The following is a 24724-nucleotide window of genomic DNA, read 5'->3' as shown; positions in this document are numbered from 1 at the left end:
ACCTTAACATATAGATGGTTTGTGGGAATGCAAATGTAAAATAGAAACATAGAAGATTACTTGAAATGTAGCCGATTTAGGATGGCTTGGTTTTGTTTTGTTTGTTTGTTTAGGGCTCATCATTCACTATGTCATGGGTAGGTAACCTGTGATTAGGACGCCTCCCCCCCCCCTTTAATTTTTTTCTGGCTACATCTTTAGAGGGTAGTTCAGTGGAGTATCACCAAGCTAATGAGGCAATAACTAAATGGTAGTGGAGATACATATTCTGACTGGCCCAGAAATTCCAAAAATTGCCATGCATTTCAACACTTCCAAAGTTTATTTTTGTGCTGAACTTTAATGCTTGTGGATATCTAGATTCCATGCATGTATAAGGATTTTGTTCGCTAATGTAGTGCCGGATAGTGAACAGGTTAGTTTGTGCCGTCTATAAACTGATGTGAAAAAGGATGTTTTATTGTATCCTCACCAGTGTTCTGTCACTAAGCTGAAATTGTTTATTTTCTAGCACAGAACCTGTTTTCACAAGACACTTAAACGCACACATTGCATGTTGTAAAATCATTCTCTGATGTTCTCATGTGACTCATTCCAAGCTAAGAGGCAGTCTTGTTGTGTCTGTCCTCTGTTTCCTGTAGACTTAATGCAAGTAGCAGAAACTAAAGCTTTACAAAACTGGTTTATGACATGTATGCTTGTTTGCAGAGTTCACAAGGTAACGCCATGAAGCAGTTCATGGATATCTTCTCCTTGCCTGAAATGACGCTCCTGTCTTGTGTGAATGAGTATTTTCTGAAAAACAATATAGACTATGAGCCAGTTCATCTCTACAAAGATGTAAAGGTATTGAGTTGTCCCATTTTAACATCCATCCGTGTGACTTTTTCATGCTGCCAGATGCATATGACAATTTTCTTCTTTTCCAGCTACCACATTTCAGTTCCAAAACATTAAATTCATTACAATGAGGAGGGTACTGCGCACTATGCTAAACTATATGGCCCGCAAAACAATTTATAGTCTTCTATAAATGTTCTTCTGGCTATTGGATTTAATTGGCGATGAGGTCATACTCAGCGTAGACTCATTGAGAAAAGCAGGCTTATATGGGTCTAACTTTAGATACTGCCCAATATGTATGAGAAGTTCTTTTTTTTAAAAAGTATGGAAAGGTATCGAGTAGGATTTCTAAGTATCAATGGCAGGGTCCCTCCAGCCTCCCCACATTCCATGCTTTGACTGTTTCCTGTGATTAGGAGAGTGATTCTGGAGAGAGAGCCAGCTATATAGCTATATGCTGTTCTGAAATTACTTTGAGATATTTAACGAGAAGTGATTCATAAATGGAATTAAATAAATTGTGCAATTTATACAGTTTGTAAAACTTAGTATTACATAATCCAGCTTCCCTTTATGCAAAATTTGGCTTGTCTTAGACAAAATTAGGAGTTCTACCTGATGACACCAGTGTCCAAGTACAGTGGTACTTCGGGTTACATATGCTTCAGGTTACATACGCTTCAGGTTACAGACTCCGCTATCCCAGAAATAGTACCTCGGGTTAAGAACTTTGCTTCAGGATGAGAACAGAAATCTGCTGGCTAAAAGACTGGCTACTTCTTGAAGACACTGACGTGTTGGATTTGGAAGGGTTTAACAATGCTTTTGGATGGCATGCATATTTATGGTATGACAAGGTTAAAGCAAATAAGGCCTTTAAGAACCATATTGTCAGAAAATCACTGTTTAATGTCTGGACAAAATATAAAGACTTGCTGGAAAATAAAACTCCAAGGTGGCTTTCACCTTTGGAAGCTAAGGCCCGAAAAAGACCCAATATGGAGGCCAAATGGCCAAAATATTGGGAAATACTAGAAAAAGATGGAGACAACTGGAAATTGCAGAGTTTGGAGAAAATGAAGGATAAAGTGCGAGACTGGTTACATTACGCTCAGATTAAAGAAGTTTTTAAAAATGACAAGAAATTAGGGTTCCAGCTGGAGAAATCGAAACTAGAAACAGAATTGTTAGAACCAAAGACTAAGGTACTTTCAAGGATGTATAACTTGCTGTTAAAATGGAACACACAAGATGAAATGGTTAAATCGGCTATGATAAGGTGGGCACAGGACATTGGGTATAATATTATGTTTGAGGACTGGGAAAGGTTGTGGAGTACTGGATTGAAATTTACTGCATGCAATGCTTTTGTCAGGGAACTGCCATCGGAAGGAAGGGAAGTGAAAGGGCTCACACAGGTTGGGAGAGACTCAGCAGCTGAAGAGGGAACCAGTAGGGGGAGAGGAGCTGGGCTGAGGGAAAGGGAGCTGGAGGGATGGCTCAGAGACACTTCCAGCGAAAACAGTGGGGAGGTTTCAGGACCTCCTGTAGGGACACCCACTCCTCGCCGGAAACTGTCACGCAGAGAGTCCAGAAGACGTGTTTCCGTTAAGGAGCTTTTATGTTGGAAGCGATTCCGAAAGCAACCACTGTCGGAATCTGCCAGCGACTGACGGAGCCATGTTTAAGGGGCTCCGTTACAGACAGAGGTTTGCAAACTTGACCAAACTCTGAGGGACTAGGATTTTACACACAAGCAGCTCATCGTCCCATCACAGCATTCCGACAGTCTTCGTGAGCAGCTTGTGCAGGAGAAGGCATCATGAGCAACCCAGCCGGAACCGGAGAAGCAGGAGCTGGAGCGGGTCCAAGCCTGGAAGAAAGGTACCGGGTGTTGGAGGTCCAGCTAGCGCTGCAGACGGCGAGGCTTGAGGAGAGGAGGGCTCAGGATGCAGACAAAAAGGGGAAAGACACCCAGCTCGTCAGAAAGGTACCAGGATTGGTGCAGAAGTTTGGGGGGGAGCCCAAAGACTATCATGGCTTTCGGACAGAGATGCAATATGCCCTCAATCTGCAGTTTGATGAATTCCCTGACGAGGAATCACGAGTGGCTTTCGTGATTGGGCATCTTGAAAAGGGGGCGAGAGACTGGGTTAGACCCCTGATGGCAGCGAATAGTGACGTCCTAAAGGACACGATGAAGTTCTTTCGCGCCATGGATCTGATGTTTTCCAGCGATATTGAACAGGGAGTGGTCCGCAGACAGTTAATGGCTTGCAAACAGGGGAGCCGATCTGTCCGTGAGTACTGGACTGACTTCACCATGTTGATCCATAAATTGGGGTGGGATCTATCGGCGGAACCCATTCAAATGCTCTTTGAAGAAGGGCTTTCTTCGGCTGTGAAAGACGAACTTTCCCGGGCGCCCAGGGCGGAGTCTATGGACCAGCTGACCAAATCAGCGCTGACCATAGGAGCGCGCCAGGAGGCGAGAGCATTGGAGAGGCGGGAAGGGAAGGGGGAACGTTGGAAGGAGTTCCGCATTCCAGACATTCCAGAGCCAACTTTCCCGCCGGCAGAGCCGATGGAAATCGGAACAGCGCGCGCGCGCGCAGTTTCAAAGCCCAGTGAGGGGGGAAAGAAGGAGGGAAAAGGCGCCCGGAAATGCTATCTCTGCCAACAGCCAGGTCACTTTGCCAGAGTCTGCCCCCAGAGGAAGGAATGGCAAGGGATGGTAGGAGCTGTGGAGGGAAGAGAGGAAGAAATACCGAAGCAAGTAAAAGCCAACGCCTGGCTGCCACCGTCGGGGCACAGCAGCCAGGCCGAAGAGCAGTGAAAGTGCCCACGCCAGAACCTCCTAAACCCGCCCTAGTGATAGAAGTGGCGCTAGAGCTGCCAAACGGACACCCTCTAAAGATAAAGGCGCTGTTGGACTCAGGCAGCTCCTGCAATTTCATGAGCAAAGAGTTTGCAGCTGAACACCAGATACAGACGATCCCTTTAAGCAACCCCCTGCAGGTGACCACGATCGATGGCAGGGAGCTGTTGGGAGGAGAAGTCAGCTTGCAGACCGTCCCAATGATAATGAAGGTGGCAAGGCACACCGAACTGATAGCGTTTAATGTGGCCACCTTGGGAGGAGCTCCCATTATATTGGGGATGAGCTGGCTAGCGTTACATGATCCGCTGGTGGGCTGGCATCAGAGAGTGGTTTCTTTTGGTTCAGCACATTGCTTAGAACACTGCAAAGAGGGAAAGGGTTTGGCAGGGGCCCAAGCCACCCTAGCAGGGACTGAAGTAACGGAGAACGTGAAGGTACCACGACAATACGCAGATCTCCGCGACGTCTTCAGCGAAAGGGAAGCTGACCAATTACCCCCGCATAGACCCTTTGACTGTCAAATCAATTTACTCCCTGGGGCACAGCTCCCTGTAGGCAAGCTGTACGCCATGTCAGACAGAGAGATGCAGGAGCTAAGAGAGTTCATTGACAAGAACCTGAAGAGAGGGTTCATCAGAGAGTCCAGGGCGGTGGGGGGCAGCCCAGTGTTTTTTGTGGATAAAAAAAACACGAACAAGCCGAGGCTTGTGTGTGACTTCAGGGCCTTAAATGCAGTGTCAGAACCAGTGGCTTTCCCTATGCCCAGGATTGACGACATTTTGACAAGGGTCAGGAAGGGAAAGATTTTTACTAAACTGGACCTAAGGGGGGCGTACAACCTGATACGAATAAGGAAGGGGGATGAATGGAAAACCACCATGTTCACCCCTTTGGGGGCATTTGAATATTTAGTTATGCCCTTCGGCCTACAAGGAGGCTCCGCGTGCTTTCAATCGTTTATGAACCACGTCCTGGGGCCTTTGCTTTACAAGAATTGTGTGGCCTTCTTAGACGACGTGTTGGTGTATTCTGAGAATGAGGAGCAGCATGTGAGAGACGTCAGAGAAGTGTTGAGCAGGCTGCAAGCCAACCAGCTGTGGGTGAAACTGGAGAAGTGTCAGTTTCATACCAAGGAGGTGGAATTCCTGGGGTATTGCCTGTCAGACAAGGGATTGGCCATGGATCCCGGCAAGGTCCAGGCGGTGCTGGAATGGAAAACACCCAAAACAAGGAAGGATGTGCAGAGGTTCCTAGGATTTGGGAACTTCTATCGTAAGTTCATCCGAAACTTTGCCCACCTGACGGCGCCCATTACGGACTGTCTCAGCAGTAAGAAGAAGTTCGTTTGGACTGAGGAGGCGGAGCGAGCATTTGAGGAACTAAAAAGGGCCTTCGCCTCGGAACAACAACTCCTGCATGTGGATTTACAAAAACCGATGAGAGTGGAAACTGACGCATCAGACAGAGCTATTGGGGCGGTGCTTCTGCAGCCAGGGAAGGAGGAGTCAGAGTGGAGACCGTGTGCCTTTTTTTCGCGAAAGCTGAACAAATCCGAGAGGAACTACACGGTGTATGACCGAGAACTACTAGCCATTCATGAGGCGTTCCGGAGATGGAGGCACCTGCTAATTGGCGCACAACATAAGGTGCAAGTGTGCACTGACCACAAGAACCTAGAGTATTGGAGGACGGCACGAGTGCTCAACCAACGGCAAGTGAGATGGGCCCAGGAGTTCTCCAAATTTAACTTTGAGATTTGTTACGTGCCAGGCCCAGAGAACATTAGGGCGGACGCTCTCTCACGCAAACCTGAATATTTGGAGGGGGAGGGAGCACCCGAAGAGAGACATGTCATTCCAGAGGACCGCTGGGTGTGTGGGGCGGCATTGGTGGGACAAAGAGAACTGGTAGAGGAAACAGAGAATGATGAATACGCCCAGAATAAGCTCAGAGGTCTTAGGGGTGAGGGAGAGGAACCAGGGGGTTTCGAGGAAAGAAATGGAGCTTTGTATTACAAAGGGGCACTGTATATCCCTGAAGGAGACTTAAGGGGGAGGGTACTCAAGCAGTTGCACGACAGCCCCACGGCGGGGCATTTTGGACAACACAAAACCATGTGGTTGGTCACCAGGGAATTTTGGTGGCCTAAGGTGAGGGAAGATGTACGGGAGTATGTAAGAGGGTGTGAGCAATGCCAGCGAGCCAAAGGGGAGAGGCGGGCACCGGCGGGGCTATTAGAACCCTTACCAACCCCAGAACGACCTTGGGAGGCAGTGTCGATAGATTTTATGACTGATCTGCCGAAGTCCAAGGGGAAAACAGCCATCATGGTGGTGGTAGACCTACTAACAAAGATGTGCCACTTTGTAGCCTGCTCGCATGCAGTCTCGGCGGAAGAGACAGCGAAGTTATTTGTAGAACACATTTTTAGGTTGCACGGGGTGCCATTGAGGGTGGTCTCAGACCGAGGAAAACAATTTACTTCCAGGTTCTGGAGGAAGCTCATGAGCTTACTGCAGGTGGAGGTCAACTTTTCGACTGCCCGGCACCCTGAAACCAACGGGCAGGCGGAAAGAGCAAACGGGGTCCTCCAGCAATACCTGAGGTGTTATGTCAATGACAGAGAGAATGACTGGGTAGAAAAGTTGGCGCTGGCGGAATTTGCCTACAACAATGCCGAGAATGTGTCCACAGGGATGAGCCCCTTCTTGGCTAATTATGGGTGTCATCCCAGGGCTTTCCCAGGGGGAGAAGGGGAGAGATGGGGTGTCCCGGCAGCCGAGCATTTTGTAGAAGAAATGGAAGCAATCCATCGTCAGCTCCAACTCAACTTAGAAAGGGCGAAGGAAGAATACAAGAGGCAGGCAGACAAGAACCGAAGGGAAGGTGAAACCATAAGGGTGGGAGATAGGGTGTGGCTGTCAACCCAAGGGTTGCCGTTCAAAGGAGGTTGTAAGAAATTAAGACCCAGGAGATTGGGTCCCTTTGAGGTCATTCAACAGGTCAACCCAGTGGCTTTCAGGCTCCGGTTACCCAACCACATGAAACTGCACCCAGTATTTCACAGGTCGTTACTGTCACCGTATGAGGGGGGACGAGAAGGGATGGCCACTCGGGGACCGGTCATAGAAGAAAGGGAATGCAGCAGCCATGTGGCAGAAATCCTCGACGCCAGATGGAAGGGGGATCAGGTGGAGTATTTGGTAGCGTGGGAAGGAGAACCGGAGTCAGAAAACACTTGGGTAATGGCAGAAGATATCAATGACGAGGTATTGATAGAAACGTTCCATCAAAGGTTCCCAAGGAAACCTCAGCCTGTGGAGAGGTTCCGGAGGGAATACTTTGGGACCACCGATGAGGAGGAGGAGTTGGAAGGATTCTCGGAATCGGAAGGGGAAGGGGAGATGGACTCTGAGGAGGAGGAGTACTTCGAGACCAGGAACCGCAACAGGTGGAGAGAAGTGTTCGGGACATCGGAAGATGAAGGAAGTTCATTCCGGGGTTTTGCCTCCTCACCGCCCGTAGAGGAGGGGGCGAGAGGGGATGAAGGGGGCCCTGGAGGGGAGGTGGATGTCAGGGAACTGCCATCGGAAGGAAGGGAAGTGAAAGGGCTCACACAGGTTGGGAGAGACTCAGCAGCTGAAGAGGGAACCAGTAGGGGGAGAGGAGCTGGGCTGAGGGAAAGGGAGCTGGAGGGATGGCTCAGAGACACTTCCAGCGAAAACAGTGGGGAGGTTTCAGGACCTCCTGTAGGGACACCCACTCCTCGCCGGAAACTGTCACGCAGAGAGTCCAGAAGACGTGTTTCCGTTAAGGAGCTTTTATGTTGGAAGCGATTCCGAAAGCAACCACTGTCGGAATCTGCCAGCGACTGACGGAGCCATGTTTAAGGGGCTCCGTTACAGACAGAGGTTTGCAAACTTGACCAAACTCTGAGGGACTAGGATTTTACACACAAGCAGCTCATCGTCCCATCACAGCTTTGAAAGAAAATGTAATGAAAATGATATATAGATGGTATATGACCCCAGTCAAACTTGCAAAAATTTACCACCTGTCTGATAATAAGTGTTGGAAATGTAAAGAGTGTGAAGGAACATTTTTCCACCTCTGGTGGACTTGCCCTAAAGTGAAGGCGTTCTGGGAAATGATTTATAATGAACTGAAAAAGGTATTTAAATATACCTTCACTAAGAAACCAGAGGCCTTTCTTTTGGGTATTGTCGGCCAAGGGGTGGTAAAGAAGGACCGGACATTTTTTATGTATGCAACAACAGCAGCAAGGATACTACTTGCAAAGCACTGGAAAGCTCAAGATCTACCTACACTGGAAGAATGGCAGATGCAACTGATAGACTACATGGAACTGGCTGAGATGACCGGCAGAATTCGTGACCTGGGAGAAGAGAGGATTGAGGAGGATTGGAAGAAATTTAAGAATTATTTACAAAAACATTGCAACTTGAGTGAATGCTAAGCAGGATGCTAGATCATAAATAATTGAGCACCACTAACTTAGATGATTTAAGAAAATAAGTGAGATTGAGAAAATATAACCCTTTTTGAGAACTAGAAGACTATGAAATATAGAAGGGATATAAGAATGCAAATAAGATAACAAATTGCTGGTAAAAAGTTATAACGATGAAAGTGGGAGCGGGAGATGTGAGGAAGTCCAAAAAAAATGTGAAACTATGTTAAGATATTTGTTATATTGCCTGTTACATTTATTCTTATTTAAACTCCAATAAATATTATATATAAAAAAAAAAGAGAACAGAAATCGTGCTCTGGCAGTGCGGTAGCAGCAGGAGGCCCCATTAGCTAAAGTGCTGCTTCAGGTTAAGAACAGTTTCAGGTTAAGAACAGACCTCCGGAATGAATTAAGTACTTAACTCAAGGTACCACTGTATGTAGCTTTACTATTTGAGGAAATTTTCAAGTGGGATCCTATATCAAGTGGGGTTTTTTTGGGGGGGTACTGGATTGTTGTTTTTATTTTGATTATGTATTTTGTGGTTTTATATTTTGATTTTATTCTGTGAACCATCCTGAGATATAGTGGAGTATATAGGGTATAGGGCAGTATATAAATTCAATAACAAATATTTCCTTAGTCCTGTTTCTTTCTGCTACCCCCATTCCTAGTGTCTGGATATCTTGTACTTCCTGACACCTGCTTTTGGTAGTCTAGCAGCCAGCCAAAATACTTATTGAAGACTGTGCTCTAAGTTGGGGGTGGAAGGTGTCCCACTCACCAATGTTCCATTTTCAGTTGAATAAATTTAAATTTGGAGAAAGATCTCACTGTTCATCTAAATTAATTTCCTTGACAGGACTCTATCAGAGATGTCCACATCAAAGGAATAATGTACAGTGCAATTGAAGCAGATATCGGTAAGTGTTAAGAGAGCTTTTATGAAGGAACAACTTGTTTTCCTCTTACTGTTAATGTTTTACAGTTCTTCGTTCTAACAGATGGCGTTCTTCGTGCTTTTGCAAACACCTGGTGCGGTGTGAATTGTTGAACTAATGTAGGGCAGCGTTGGCAAAGCCATGGTCCCCTCCAGGTGTTGTTGGGACGCAATTTCCATCAGCTCTGGCCAACATGGTGTATGGTCAGGGAGGTCCAGCAACATCTGGAGGGCTACAGGTTCCACATCCATCACGTAAGGACATCTCCTCCCAAACACACATTGCTCATTCCTGTTTTAGTCGGGGTAATGGCAACTACCTTTATCTGGACATGAACTGCAACAGGTGTTGTGGGAACCATATCTTCAGTGAGGCAAGGTGGCCGTATGTGCAAGGATTGCGGGCATTGTAATGGTGTGCGGCTTCTAAGAGCTTGTTTGGATGTTCCAGAAAGCCTCAAAGAAGTTATTTCAGTCACTTGTACAACATCTTTTCACACTTTTGCTGCAGAGCTTGCCTTTTAGTAATTTACACCTGCCTCACGAGGAAAAGTGCAAGTTTCTGAAGGACTTGTGCATATTTCCTCGAAAGTGCCCCAGCAAGAGATGTGAATCTCTGGCTGCGGTTGTCTTTTATTTTTTTTATTTATTTTACAGATCCTGTAAGCCACCAGAGAACAGTGTTCCTGAGTGACAAGAAAATGGGGTTAAAGTACAGATGTTGCCACTTTGGATATTTCACTGAGATTTTGAATTGGAAGTATAGAATAAGGATACGCAACTTGCCCTTGCACCAGCTTTTTGCTACTTCTGTCGTTTTCTGCCTCTTCCCTCTCCAAATCTAAGAAGAGAAACAGGGTTCAGTAAAACTGGTTGCCTGGACTCCTTGAATTTTGTAGGATTCTATGCCTACTGCTGTTCTAAGCAAGCTAGATTGTGCTGTTTCTCCAGAGCATGCTGGCCATAAGACCTCTTGCACCCAGAGTCGTGAGTCGCACTTCATTTCTGCAAGACTCTGTATTTTCCTCATGATGTAGGCAGCAGCCAGAACAAATTGCCACCCCTCTAGATGCAAAGGTGGCAAACCAGGACAATTCATCAGGCTTGCACGGTAGCTAGATTTATTTAATGAGGAATATTCTTTTAGATGCTTTAGAGTTTAAAGTCATGGTGCACAAGATGTTCCTAAAAATGTTTAGACAGTTCAGAAATGTTATGCGCCTTTTAAAGGCTTCAAAATGCCAGGGTGTTTGGGAGTCTGGATTTCCAGTCTGGTGTAGCTATAAACCTTTGGTATCCAGGGATAACACATCTTCACTAATTTAGGAGCTTAGGGTTTGAGTGAGGGCTTTTTCTTGGAAGTAGTTTTTTTATGCCAGGTCAAATCCTTGGAACTTTCGGCGGGTCCCCAGAAACACTTTTATGTCAACAACATTTTTCAGCAACCGTTGGCCACAGCATGTACACTATTGCCGGCCCTTCTGGGATTGTGGGAAGTGCATTCAAATTACAGGGCATGGATTCCAGATGATTAGCTCAAGCTGCAGTTTCTCTTCTTAAGAATTTTAACCTTTGCTGCTTCTTTTTAACAGAACAGGACATTCACAGGAGTAGAGACACAAATCATGTTGCCTTCTGTGTGAAATGGGGGCACCTTCCAGAGAAAGGCTTCTATCCTTATGTTCATATGGGGCATGTGTGTATGGCCAAAGGTTCCACATCCCCGATTTACCCTGTGGATTCTTGTTGCTCTTTACATTGCGAACCTTTTTACGTTGCGTTTCTCAGACGGCTTGTACTCAACCAAAAAACGGTGTAACAGAGGGAACATGAGTAGGCTTAGAATTTACATAAGCTTGAAGACATTCCTTTGATATATACATAATATAATCTGGGGTTTTGTAACTTGTGTCTTTCTCCCCCTTCTCTCCCCACCCCTTTCTCTCTGTAGAGAAGTACATTTGTTATGCTGAGCAAACGCGTGCAGTGCTTGCAAAGCTGGCAGATCACGGCAAGAAGATGTTCCTCATTACAAACAGCCCTAGCAGTTTTGTGTAGGTGGATTTCTTCATACGTACAAAACCAAAAGTGTTTCTCTAAAACAATGGGTGTCGATAGTTGCTTTTTTAAAAAAAAAGCAGGCTAGTAATATTTGTGTCAGTAAAAATTGGTTTGCTCTTTGCAGGGACAGAGGCATGAAGTACATCGTTGGGAAAGACTGGAGGGAACTTTTCGATGTTGTCATTGTCCAGGCTGACAAGCCAAACTTTTTCAATGACAAGAGAAGGTGAGTCCCTTCCTGTAAAAGCATCCTCTCCTTTTACATTCAGTTCTTTAACAAATCCCTCACCCCTGTGTTCCTCAGTTATGATGATGATGATTAAAACCATTAACCTTTTAACCTCTTTCTCACGGTTTCCTAATACCTTTGCTGGCTCTTTCCCCTCAGCGGAGGGAGCCCTTTCTTTCCCCTTTCACTCCTGCAGACACATATCTGGCTCTTCAGTTCCTGCTGCCTGAGGCCAGATTTGTGGTTCTGAGGCAAAGCAGATGGACATCACTGTAGAATTAGCCAAGAGAGCCTTTCTGGCTTGACAGGAATTCGGGTAGAAAATGGAAAGTACCAGAATTACCAACAATAGAGGAGTGGCAGACAAAGATGGTTGATTATGTGGAACTAGCAAAACTGACCTGTAGAATCCGAAATCAGGAGGAAGCAAAATTCCAAAAAGATTGGAGTAAATTTATGGAGTACATAAATACAGTGGTACCTCGGGTTACATACACTTCAGGTTACATACACTTCAGGTTACAGACTCTGCTAACCCAGAAATAATACCTCGGGTTAAGAACTTTGCTTCAGGATGAGAACAGAAATCGCGCGGCAGCAGCAGCAGGAGACCCCATTAGCTAAAGAGGTGCTTCAGGTTAAGAACAGTTTCAGGTTAAGAACGGACCTCTGGAACGAATTAAGTACGTAACCAGAGGTACCACTGTAATAACTGTAGAAATTTGAAGTCTCTGGCAGGACTGAAATAAATCTTACGATGTAGATAGGATTGGATACAATAAGAAACTGTGGAAAAGTAACTGACATAAGAAAACCTGTTGAAGGGAGGGAAGGAAGTCAATGCTCAGCAGAGTGTGGGGAAAGAATGTGGGTAAATGATTGGTGAACTTTACTGTATTTTGTTTGTTTGTATTAAATGAAACTCCAATAAAAAGCATTTTTTTAAAAAAAGGAATTCAGGTAGAGTGGGGATATGAGTGTACATGCATGTGTGAAGCAAGACAGAGGATGCAAAAGTGGTCCTGGGCACTTCTTCTCCTTTTCCTCTCCCTCAGACCACCACTTTTGCCTCCTTTCCTCCCCCCCCTTTCTGTTTCTCACACTCAGCCAGTCCCTATGTCCACCCATCATGTTTTCCTGTCTTTCTCCTCCCTCACCTTCCAACCCTGTGAGCTTCTCTCTAACCATCTCCTGCATGTTCCTACACAATATGCATTGCAAGGAGCAGTGGTTGATGACATTGGTCAAACCAAAAGGCCATGGAAGGGCCAAGGGGCAGGGGAAGCAAGTGAGAAAGCCCCGGGTGGGCCGTAGCACTGAGGCCCACCTGAAAGTGGATGGAGGTCCGTGGCTGGTTACTGTCCCACCATTTGAGAAACGTTGCACTAGAATTGCATTAATCTCATGCTTTGGACTTCTGGTCTACTTTAAGAAGAAGTAGTAGTAGTTAAAAACAAACAAACAAACATAACGCTGCTGATGCAGGAGGCCAGGTGAACGTAATGGGTGGTTAATATTCAAAAAATGTTGAGAGTTTATCTTAAAGACTTAGGTAATAAAAGCTGATGTCATCTGATTAAGAGCTGACCTCTTTGCAAATTAGGCTGCTTTATAATTTACTATGGTCACACTGTGTGACTTAAAGATCTATGGTGAGCAGCCAGGTATTCAGTGAACTAGGTTTTCTGAAGTCCTTCACCAGGGCTACTGCTGGTTTTTACCAAAAGGGTTGGTCACCCAGTTCCCTCAGTGATGATCAATATTTAAAACTGGAAGGGATTTCCAGGATCATCCACATGTAAGTTGCTGTGCCTCAGCAGGATTTACTGAATGAAGACTTCTGAAGCTGTTTATTTTGGGGGGCAGGCAGGGATACTCCGCAGGAGAGTGTAATTTATTCTTATATTCTGGTCTGTATCTGTTTCCATTGAGTGGTGACGGCAGTAATACTATTGGGTCATTGATCTTTGTGCACTCCCTCTCTCATTTTTTAAATAGACCTTTCCGCAAGGTGAATGAGAGAGGTGTTTTGCTTTGGGACAAAATCCATCAACTGCAGAAAGGCCAGATTTACAAACAGGTATGTTTTTTGTTGGTTTAAATATTTATACTCCTCACCTTTCCACGTCAAACTGGACCTTTCTGACAATCATGATGAACATACACAAAATCCAGAGCAACCTTAGTCAGCAGCATTGAAAAGAGTGTGTGTGTGTGTGTGTGTGTGCGCGCTCATTGTCTGTTTCAGCTGATCGTCAGCCCTGTGGGGACTGACCCCACTAGGGAGTTCCCTAGTGGGCGGCCATTTTTCCCCTGTAGATTTCGGTAATTTCTTTAGAAAGAGGTGAGCAAGACAGTCTTCAGCATAGGCAACAGTTGTGAGCATAAACCTCCTAGCTTGCCATGGGGCTGCTATGTGAGAGCAAAAATGCATTTTATTCTAGGGAAAGGACCATAGCCTGGTGGGAAGATGCTTGCTTTGCATATAGAACATTCTGGGTTCCATCCCTGGCATCTTCCAAGGAAGGCTGAGAGAACTGCTGCCAGTCATTTTAAACAATACAGACTCAGACCATTGCTCCATCTGACTCGGTATCAGGCCACTTGTGTCTCTTTTTGATAATATTAGCATCTGCTTTTCATGTGAAAAGCAAAGATTTTACTCTTCCTCGGAGAGGGCAAGCTGCCAGCATGACAGTCGCCAGGTTCTGTTTATGACTCATAATTTTGTCTTTTCCTCCCTTCTTTCGTAGGGCAACTTATATGAGTTTCTAAAGCTGACTGGCTGGAGAGGCTCCAAAGTCTTGTATTTCGGCGATCACATTTATAGCGATTTAGCAGTAAGTAACTTGCTCCCCTACTTGTTAGTTTGATAAAAACTGATCATGTCTACAGAAACAACCTGCGTACTGTGAAAAGAATTTTGTAAAACAGGGAAACTTATGAAAAAAATAGACCAATGCGCCAAGTTTCTGCCATAAAAGTGAGTAAAGCCCTGATAGGATTACTTGTTTCTGTTCGGGGAAACATAAGCCTCTTATAGCACCTTCCACGTAGTTCTGAGTTTTATTTAATGGTTGGGATCAAGGCTGCAGGGCACTTGGCTAAGTTTTTGGGCTGTATGTAAAGGCTAGATATGGATGGCTGTCATTTCCTGTGGGTCCAAATACAGATTGGGGTGAAGGATTGACTGATGTTCTGAAGGACCCAGTTGCAAGGATCCCAAAGGAAGATGTATAAAACTCCAGAGCGATCAGTTCTAGTGCTTTATCATAGAGATATATCAAGAGACTTAGATACAGCAGTGCAATGCAGGATTCCTTGCCACTACACCTCTGGACACATGCCGAAGTGGCAAGCATAATGGCTTTGTCTGCGGGGGCTAATCATGTATGGGTTACTTAATCAAAAAGCAAGCTATGTAAGCTGGCAGCAATAACCCAGTTATACCCACCCCTGGGATAGAAGTCCATTCCCCACTCCCATCCATCGCTCAGACAAGGGTACAGCTGACAGGCAGCCAGCATGAGAAGCCTCTCCTTTCCCAACTAGCTAAACAAAAAAGCTAAGGCTTCCAAGCTTCAGTGCAAGCAGATAAGCACATATGAGTTCATTCTCACAGTAAATACCAATTAGTCCTGGAGTTATCATGACTGCCAAGATGGCGTTTACAGGTCTTCTGGGACATTCATACCGTTTGGCTCTGCACAGTGGCCTAAAACGGGAATAATTGCAGTTCAAATGAGTTACTGTTATATTTAAGTGGAGAATTGTACTTCACCTTTTGAGTACTTCAGATCTCTTACACTTTGCAGTGGACTCTTGTATGTGCGCTCTCTCTCTCTCTCTCTCTAACTTCAAAACTTAACAGGACAACATCTTTTCCATGTCTATAAATGTAAGCTGGCTAAAATATTACTTAATGTATCTCAATAATGAGGCCGAGGAAGAGATAAGGACAGCTTTGCAGACTAATGCTCAGGCCAAAAATAGCAATAAATAAGATGACGAGTTACAAATTACTAAGCAGTTTGTGCAATAGAAATTGGATTTAGGTTTGGGGATGTTCCCAGCTTTACTCCACATTTTAGCAGCTGACCATGTGTGGTGGGCCTCTATAAGAACCTCAGCACTAGACTGTTTGATATTTTTATGTGTGTTCATTTTAACTCACTTATCCACTAGGTAGTCAAGGTGATATACAGAGTGGTAGCTTTTTCAGCTGCAATTGGTAAAGTCCTTGAGTGTGCCTGTTATTGACACATGGATGGAGGGCCGTGCCTGTTGCAGAGAGACCTGTCATGATTTGTGCTAAAACAGGGATTAATTGAAACACCTTGTGACTACTACATCACAGTCGTTGGGCTGTCATCCAGCAGTTAAGTTATACTTCTACCTGCCAATCACATGGAAGGTGCAGAAGGGGAAAGAAAAACCACTTTACTTGTAGTTGTAACATATGAAATCTGCTCTAATGCCCAGAAGCACCTGAATGCATAGGAAATCTCCCTGCCAGCCCCAGCAGTTCCCAGGAATGTGACCAATGACTTGTCTGGAGGGCCCATGCAATGTGTTTCATCAGGTTACAGCTAAACTACGCCTTGAAGCTTTTACATTCATTCATAGTAGAAGTGGAGCCCAGTGATCTGAGTACTTCCTTCTAATGATGGAAGAAGCTGCACAGAAGCTAGTAAGAGACTTGCTGTTGCAAGTGCTGTTTTAGCACTGAGTTTTTAATTACTGAAGCCTCCCTCTTCCTGTCTGGGAAGGATGCTTGTCACATCAGGGCTAACCCAAAATTGATTCTGTATACAGAGGGTTGGGAGAATTAAATGTATTTCAGAGTAACTTTAAAATAAAGCAAAGCAAGCTACTCTATTTTTTGTTGTTGTTAGAGATTGTTTTGTAATAGCAAAGTATAAAAATGCCAGTCTTTCACTGGGTTTATTTTTTAAGACAGGCTTATTCCCCTGCAGTGACAGTGAAAGAGTCTGTACAGTCCCTTGGATATCATGTGTGTAAAAATGCAATGACTGAGGTCTGCTCATTTCACTATTATCCTGCCATGCAGCACTAGCAGATTCCAGGGTGTGTTGTGCATAATATATAGGATAAAACACCAACATTAGAACTGAGAATAACCCTGGAGAACCACTTCCAGTCATTGTTGGCAATACTTAGCTAGGTCCTTTGCATGCTTGCTCTTTGGGGATTACTTCCAAGATTGCAGAGGACTGCAGCCGGTCTTTTTTCTTCTTTTGGCCCCAGGCTCCTTACTACAACAGGAGGAGAAGTTTTCCTATCCTGTTTAAGCAGCTTAACGCAGGTTCTGTTAATATTTTACCATTTCCACATGTTACAATACTTCCCCCCTAATTGGTTTGCCTCCCTGTTCTCCTGACACAAATGTTCTTCCTGGTCAGCTGTGTGTTGTTTACCCCATGCCTGGCTACCTGGTATCAGATGGATTCCCTCTTAGTTTGTTCCTCTTAATTATTTGTACAGTGGCCCAGCTGATCCACTTAGCGTGTAACTGCTGCTTATGTATAAGCAAGAATTATCTTACAAATGGCCTTTAGGGTGAAAGAGTAGAAAAGTACACATTGAATCGTTTTAACACTAACACTTTTGTCTCTTGTAATCCTGGCTGGCAAAATAGGATTTGACCTTAAAGCACGGCTGGCGAACAGGTGCAATTATTCCGGAGTTACGGACGGAGATTAAGATCATGAACACAGAGCAATACATTCAGACCATGACCTGGCTTCAGACTCTCACTGGATTACTGGAACACATGCAGGTCTGTTGTGCTTATTCTAGCTGCCTCCAGCCCTTTCTACAAATTCCTCTAGGGTTTCTGGTGTTGCCAGTGTAATTTAAAAATGGGCAGAAATATGTGTAATCAGAACTTAAATATAATTTCTGATGAAAAGCTGTTTTCGTGTTTAAGTCTGTCTCTCCTGCTGTCTCTTATAGACACACGGACGTCTTCATACAAATATTCTTGCACTCAAAAGCAATTGTATTCTTCCCCTACAACCCTGTAAAAATTCTGTGGCTTTGTTAAAAGCATTAAGTAATGGGTTTCATTAATTGGTGTCACACAGCTGACAGCAAGGCTTCCAACAGTCGGATGAGGGAAACAATTTTTGGCAATTCTTCCTCCCACTCCCAGGGTTGGGGAACATTGCAGAGCTAGTTTAGGGGAGGCATGGGGTGCTGTCAGGTTAGTGGGTGGTGGTTGAAAACAGCTTTCCTCCCTGTTCCACTGGCGGATACAATCCCCTGCTCCTTCATAGTACATTAGCTTTGTGCTGACAAGTTAAAAAGCCACAGCTCTTATCTTGTTCACATTTTTCCCTCTGTGTCAAATTTCTTAATGGTGTGCAGACATGATTACAATATACTCATGTCCTTTTCCTGTTAAGGAGTCTGTGCTAAGAACATACAAGGTTGCTTGTTATCATTTCAGGTTCACAGGGATCCAGATTCTCAGCTGATTTTACACGAGTGGAAAAAGGAAAGAAAGGAAATGAGGTAAGCATTAACATTGGGAATGTGTTTCAAGATTTGAAAATGCAAATCCAGATACAAGCTTTTAACAATGTACGACAGTGCCCAGTTTGCTGTCTTTTCCTATTACCTTTCTTAATAGTAGTAGATACAGCAGAGTATTTAACACCACTAGATACCAAATCTGGCTGTTGGGGAAACAATTTAATTGGCTAAGAGTTTCCTTTTTTGTACTGTCTTGCAAAATAGGAGCATCATTTTGTGATCAAGGTTATGAAGCATTAGGTGACATGGGGAGATGGGACTCATGGATGGCTTTAATCCTCTAATTAGCTGAATATGTCCAAATGCAACCCTGTAGGATGTGGTTGGTAGCCATTTTGAACCAGTGGGCACATACCAAATTTTTAGAGAGTGCTATAGGTACCAATCACAAAATGGCTGCCATGGGGTGTGACATAACACAAAACTAGAGAATGCACCTATTGCTGCTTCTCTTCTCCCCAAAACAATCACATGCTTGCTCTGGGAACTCACAGGTGCCCTGACACAATATTGTAGCACACACTTTGTGTTCTTTGTTGTCTTTTCACAAAACATTTCCACCAAATACTTCCCTTTTCTCCTCCAACCACTTGAGGTGAAAAACTGATCTAAACCTTTGCCTCGGATGTTCTTTATATGAAAGGATTATTTGTCATCTCAGGCCATCAGAACTTTAAGCATAATGGGAATAATTATTTCTCAGAGCAGGGACGTTGAAACTTAGGACCTTTAAAAAATATTTTTAAAAATCTGGCAGTACTTAAAACTGGCACTGACTTAAACCCCAGCATTGACTGAGACTGTCAAGGGATAAACAGAAGGAATGACCAAAATAATGTGGGTTACAAGAGAAGTATGTGGGTCAGAGGTACAATATCAGGACACTGGATATGTCTTCAAGGTCTTGCTGTGAATCGATGAACTTAAGCTTTTGATGTTTCTTCTTATCCCTGTGACTGTGATTCCAGGGGCCAAACTATATATGACATTGAGCCATTTGTAGTTTTCCCTGATCTTCCCACCTCCTATTTTACTTTTCTTTTCATTACGATGGGTGCTTTTAGATACTTGCACCAAATTATCTTCCTATTGGTTTCAGATAGTTTTACAGTGGTGCCTTGCAAGACGAAATTAATTCGTTCCGCGAGTTTTGTCGTCTTGCGATTTTTTTCGTCTTGCGAAGCATGGTGTCGGGAAAGTTTTGGAAAAGCTTCAAAAATCACCAAAGTCTTTAAAAACCTCAAAAAAAGGCTACCACACCGCGTTCTATGAGTTGCTCCTCGAAGTCAAGTCGCAACTGTATTAACGGTGTTAAGAAAAAGGAAACAAACTTGCAAGACGTTTCCATCTTGCGAAGCAAGCCCATAGGGAAAATCGTCTTGCGAAGCAGCTCAAAAACAAAAAACCCTTTTGTCTAGAGAGTTTTTTGTCTTGCGAGGCATTCGTCTTGTGAGGTACCACTGTACTAGCTATGCCTTTGTTGGTTTAGTTTTCTTTAGCTGTTTGCATTATTTATAGTTGGCTTAATAGTTTGAATGTTCTTTTATTATTGGAAATGGGTTTGCAAACCATCTTGAGAGTTGTACTGAATGGACAGTACAGTGGTACCTTGGGTTACAAACTTAATTCGTTCCGGAGGTCCGTTCTTAACCCGAAACCGTTCTTAACTAGAGGTGCACTTTCGCTTATGGGGCCTCCCACTGCCGCCACCATGCAATTTCCGTTCTCATTCTGGGGCAAAGTTCTGAGGTACTACTTCCAGGTTAGCGGAGTTTGTAACCTGAAGCGTTTGTAACCTGAGGTACCACTGTACATAAGTTAAACTAACGAATATATGCAATCTTTGTCAGGAGCACATTCTAAAGACATTGCAAAAAGCAGAGGGGAAAGAGTTGACAAAGTTTCCTCCCCTGGATTTTCTGACTTAGAAGTCAGCTCAGTTGGTTAGAGCCTGGTGCTGATAATGCCAAGGTTGCAGGTTCGACCCCCATATGGGGCAGCTGCATATTCCTCCTGCATTGCAGGGGGTTGGACTAGATGACCCCCAGGATCCCTTCCAACTCTGTGATTCTTTGATATCTGTGAAGCAAGATGAAACTGATGTTTTCTGAAGGTGACTTTCAGTTAACAAAATAGCATGGTACCTTGTTTCAATATATAAATAAACTGGTTTTAACTGGGGGAAGAAAGAATCTTTGTTAAGCACTTTGGAAAGCTTGGTTTCCCTTAAGGGATTGACAATTCTAAGAATGCGTATCTTTCTTACCCCTCCCAGAGAAACAACCAGGAACTTCTTCAATTCTCAGTTTGGAAGCTTATTCAGGACTGACCAGAACCCAACCTATTTTTTAAGACGCTTGTCTCGCTTTGCTGATATTTACATGGCATCCTTGAGTTGCCTTTTGAACTATGACCACGACTACACATTTTATCCAAGGAGGACTCCTTTGCAGCATGAACTCCCAACATGGTCTGACCAACTGTGCACTGGTACATTCAGAATACCATTTCTGCAAGAGATGATTCAAATCAAATAAGTTTTATTTTCTCTCCCTTGGTTTTTATAATGACAAACCTTTACCACCTTCCTCCCCTCTTTCCACTGTCTCAGTAGAGCAAAGTATATTTATCGTAACATGAATGTATCTTTAAAAGCAATTATCTCTTCTATAATAGCTGTAGTAACTATTAGTGTATATGATTATAGAGCAAATATTTCTATTTAGGTCTCTTTTCTTGACTTTAGTAAGAGCTGATAAGTCATGTTGCACTAATAGAAAATAGATCTCTTCCCCCAGCTGAATATTTGCTGAAAAAGAATTATTTGCACATAAAACAACAATTTAAGATATTTCTAGTTGTATGACATGCAGCCTGATATATTACTCTGGTGTACTGTAACCAGATGAGCATCACTTTGGATTCTGGACGTGTTTTGAATCTGGATTTATCTTAAATTGTAGCTAGTTTTCTTCTAGTTGGAAAAAGAAATATAAAATTTCAATAAGTTTTGAAGCTATGAGGGGATAAGAAATCTTGTGTTCTCCTTACACTGCTTCTAAGCAGGGGAAAAGTTTAAATGAGTGCCATACTTACACACCTAAATTTAATTTACAACTTTCAGAATGTGTTTGCAGAGATCATCTGCATGCAGAATTAGGTGTCTCTGTGCAGATGTGCATCTGAATGCTCATCTGAGTCCTACTGGACTTGGCTGGGTTGATTCAGATGGAGGACAAACCCTCTCTACCAGGAGCCAGTAGTTGCTATGTAACCAGTTGTGTGCAAGCTAGATTGGAGTCCAAATGTACAACTTAGGTTCCCTTCCAAATTGGTATCGTTGGAATGCAACTCCCATCATCCTTGACCATTGGCCATGCTGGCAGCTTAAAACAGCCTTCCCCAACCTGGTGCCCTCCAGACATTGTTTAACTCCCAACTCCCATTAGCTGAGCCGGTGGTCAAGGATGATAGGAGTTTGAGGTCTTTCACTATCTGGATTCTAGAGCTCCAGGTTGTGGAAGGGTGCCTTGAAACAATTTCCCTTTTTTATTTTTAGAAGTCATGTATTTTGTTTGCTGAAGTTCTTCAAAATATAGAAAGAATTGTTCTCTTTATTTTTAGGAAATAATTTGGTCCCCCCAATGCTGGTCAGGTAAAGTTTGTGTGTTACTAGTTTGTATACATTTTATATGTACGTGAGAGGCTTTTAATCGCATTGTTCTAATTCTCTGTGTTGCTTAAGAACTGCCTGCTTGCATGACTCAATATGGTCCGGGATTTCAGTTCATTGAAATAGACTTCTAAGTAATGCCGAGCTGAAGTTTTTAATTTTCCTCTTTGCCTTGAAAGCTATGGCTTTGGGGTGGGGTGTGGATCTCTTCTCCTTCCTTTATTGCTTTGGCACCATTTCCCCCCGTTTTCAATTGCATTGACATGATCCCTGAATGGCTGGATCACGTGAATGCAGTGCAATGCGAATTTAACCAATTGGATTGGATGATGTGCTGATATCTTGAAGGGCAAATGAAGCCCATTTTGTGTGAGAGCTATGTTCACATGGACGATCCTATAGACGTGTTCAGATATCAAGCTTTGTTTTTGGTGTCTCTTCGCAGTGATCTCCTAAAGCACCAAGGAGCTCCCTTTCTGGCATTAAGTATTTCCCCTACTTTTTATAATTGTTTTTGTATCGACACAGACTTACTTAGTTTTCTGAGGAGTGGAGAGGCTGTGGCTTAGTGGCAGAGCATCTGCTTTGCATGCAGGCATACAACCCCCAGGTTCAAACCCTGCCAATCCCAGTTAGGGGTTCGAGAAAGGTCCCTACCTGGGACACTGGAGAGCCACTGCTAGCCACTGCCAACACCACTGATCAGACTTGGTATTAGGCAGTTTCCTGTGTTCTTATGATGTGCTGGCCATGTCGCCTAATTGCCATCTTACGCGGAGGGGCTTCAGCTTGTCTTTTGGTGACGCTGCCGGGGATGTTTTTCTGCCTGTAAATGTTATACTTGGAATGCATAACTGCCACTGACCACCTTAATGCTCTGTGCTAGAGTGGATGAAACTCGGCTGAGTCATTGGTAAAGCTTTATCAGAACAGTCGCCTCTGTTTTATTGCTTTTAAAGAAGAGGGAAAAGCCCTTTAAACAGAAAATCCAAGGGACTGGACTTGATTGTTAAAGCATAACCAAGACTTGGTGTTACTTGAAATGAATCTAATATTCTAGGCTTCCAAAGCCCCTTTAAAAGACTGTATTTGTATAAGATGTTAAAGAATGGAATTAGTTTGTATTCTAGAAAATTATGGCATAAAGTGTTTTAAGGGTTTATGAGAACACTATCCAGTGTTGTGTACTCCTTCTCCACACATAATTTTTGTACAAAATCGCTTTGTAGAAAACTACTTCTATTGCAGATTACTTTTATTTTTTTGTATACAAAGTATATTAACTGGTGCTGATTTGCTGCTACATAATGTCGTATATTGTAAAATGATCTTGCATGTGAAGTGATTGGGGCCTAACCAGCTGCAAACTAACATTTGCTCATTTCTGTTACTGCTGTTATTTAAAAGCACTGTAATCACTTATTGTAGCACCCACAACTTCTGATATTGTAGCCATGTGGAATTCTGTTAGTATCTGAATACCAAAAAGGAAGTCAATAGTTTACTTCTTGACAAACTGACTTCCCCAAGAATAGAAATTGCCAGATAATTTTTCTTTTTTGTATCCCGAAATGTCTCTGGTACAACATCATGCAATAAATGTCTTGTCACATTCACTAAGATTATAATTAGTCTGGAAGTCGTAATTGTTGGTTTTAAAAATTTATCTGAAATAGAAAAGCCTCCAGCAGCATTCTGGAGGCTGTATTCGAAGAGAACTGTATTCGAAGAGAAATGGTGGCAATTACACACGACCCTCTGAATTTTAGACTAGAGTCTACAAGATGTGATATTACACCTACAGGGAACCTGCTTAAGATCCTTACCCACCCTGTTCAGTACAGGTGTCTCCCCACTTATATGGGGGTTCTGTTCCTGGGTACCACATGTATACATGAAATCACATATAGTGAGGAGCACCATCTAAAAAGCCTGTAAGCACCTTCTGGAAACCCTTGAAAAACACCAGCAGTAGTTACCAGACTGACAAGAATGGTGGAAACGGTGGCTCTGTTTTCTTCATCACTGGAGGACGATGTGGAAACAGGGAGGGGGTAGACCCACACCCTGAAGTGGCTGTAATTCAGAGGTAGACCCACTGTTCTTCAGGCTGTTTTTGCCCTTTTTGAAGTTTAGTTCGAATTATTTCCTGGTGCCGCACATGAGTCAAAAGCATGTAAGTGGGGAGACACCTGTATTCTTCTTTTTATAGCACTGCTTTCCCAGTAGCAGAAAGTTTCGTCGGAATTCTTCTCCAAAATCAGAGGCGTTAGTCACTTAATAGCAGACACAATGTACTTTACAATTTATTGTAAAGTATTTTACAATTTGTTTATTGCAATTATATATCCTACACTTCTTTCAAGGAGTACAAGGTTCTTCATTCCTCTTTTTAAGCTTCCCAACAGCTCTTAAGAGCTAGTAAAGTCACAGTGCCATTCAGTAAGCTTCATAATTGGGTGGGATCTGAACAAAAGAGAAAAGTAGCATTGCTCTTGCTAAGCTTTGGATTTACTGTGCAGTCTTGCAAATAGAATGCTAGTGTTCACATTTTCAGTAGCCTTCCTCAGTCATTTGTGACTTCAAGAGAGAATCAACTCTGTTCATATAAATGTCCTACTCTCTCTTAACAGCCATAGGTAAGGGCTGGATTTAGTCAATCCTTTCATTCACTTCTGAACGTATTAGGATACTTAGTGGGTTACTTCTTCTTCTTTTTTTTTTAATGATATTTATTAGAAGTTTAAAGATTACAGAAAAAAGAAAAAAACAACAATAAAAAAACATAGAAAAGCAATACAACAATACAGCAGAAAAAAACAAACCCCCCCCCCTAAAACACACACCCAATATTCCATATCTTTACCTTTCCTTTGCTTGTTTCATCGACCTCCTCACACCTCCCTTTTTTTGTATTCTAGTTCAATTCACTATTTCAGCAAATTCTTTCCATCTTTCTCAATTTTTGTTCTATAATTTATCTTAACGGTCTAACCTTAATTTTTTTCATTTTGGCCCATTTCAATCAGCTTTTACTTAATTCTTTGTTACCTTTCTACTAAAAC

At 43.4% G+C, this 24724-nt stretch overlaps 2 protein-coding genes and 1 long non-coding RNA gene across 5 annotated transcripts in view; 2 read left to right on the top strand and 1 right to left on the bottom strand.

The window, feature by feature from the left end:
* The window catches only part of NT5DC3 (5'-nucleotidase domain containing 3), a 51817-nt gene extending 28530 nt beyond the window's left edge, over nucleotides 1-23287 (top strand). For 2 of the 3 annotated variants that reach the window (XM_080971727.1, XM_080971725.1), the window contains exons 6-14: nucleotides 709-846; nucleotides 9061-9121; nucleotides 11090-11192; nucleotides 11324-11425; nucleotides 13427-13508; nucleotides 14182-14268; nucleotides 17088-17228; nucleotides 17901-17965; nucleotides 20262-23287. In XM_080971727.1, coding sequence (XP_080827853.1) covers nucleotides 709-846; nucleotides 9061-9121; nucleotides 11090-11192; nucleotides 11324-11425; nucleotides 13427-13508; nucleotides 14182-14268; nucleotides 17088-17228; nucleotides 17901-17965; nucleotides 20262-20523 — 1041 coding nt within the window. In that variant the 3' untranslated portion in view covers nucleotides 20524-23287. The remainder of the gene's footprint in view (nucleotides 1-708; nucleotides 847-9060; nucleotides 9122-11089; nucleotides 11193-11323; nucleotides 11426-13426; nucleotides 13509-14181; nucleotides 14269-17087; nucleotides 17229-17900; nucleotides 17966-20261) is intronic. The other variant, XM_080971726.1, reaches the window with a different exon arrangement.
* The window catches only part of STAB2 (stabilin 2), a 103441-nt gene continuing 88486 nt past the window's right edge, over nucleotides 9770-24724 (bottom strand). The window contains exon 70 of the transcript XR_013977060.1: nucleotides 9770-9979. The gene's annotated coding sequence lies outside the window, so the exon portion shown is untranslated. The remainder of the gene's footprint in view (nucleotides 9980-24724) is intronic.
* LOC308457735 lies at nucleotides 11439-12873 on the top strand. Its single transcript, XR_013977096.1, has 2 exons — nucleotides 11439-11744; nucleotides 12389-12873. It is a non-coding gene; the product is annotated as an uncharacterized lncRNA (long non-coding RNA).

Source organism: Podarcis pityusensis (assembly GCF_964106645.2).
Source record: "Podarcis pityusensis genome assembly, chromosome: 10".
NCBI lineage: Eukaryota > Metazoa > Chordata > Lepidosauria > Squamata > Lacertidae > Podarcis > Podarcis pityusensis.
The sequence above is the reverse complement of the archived record's forward strand: the minus strand, read 5'-3'. Positions and strand labels throughout refer to the sequence as shown.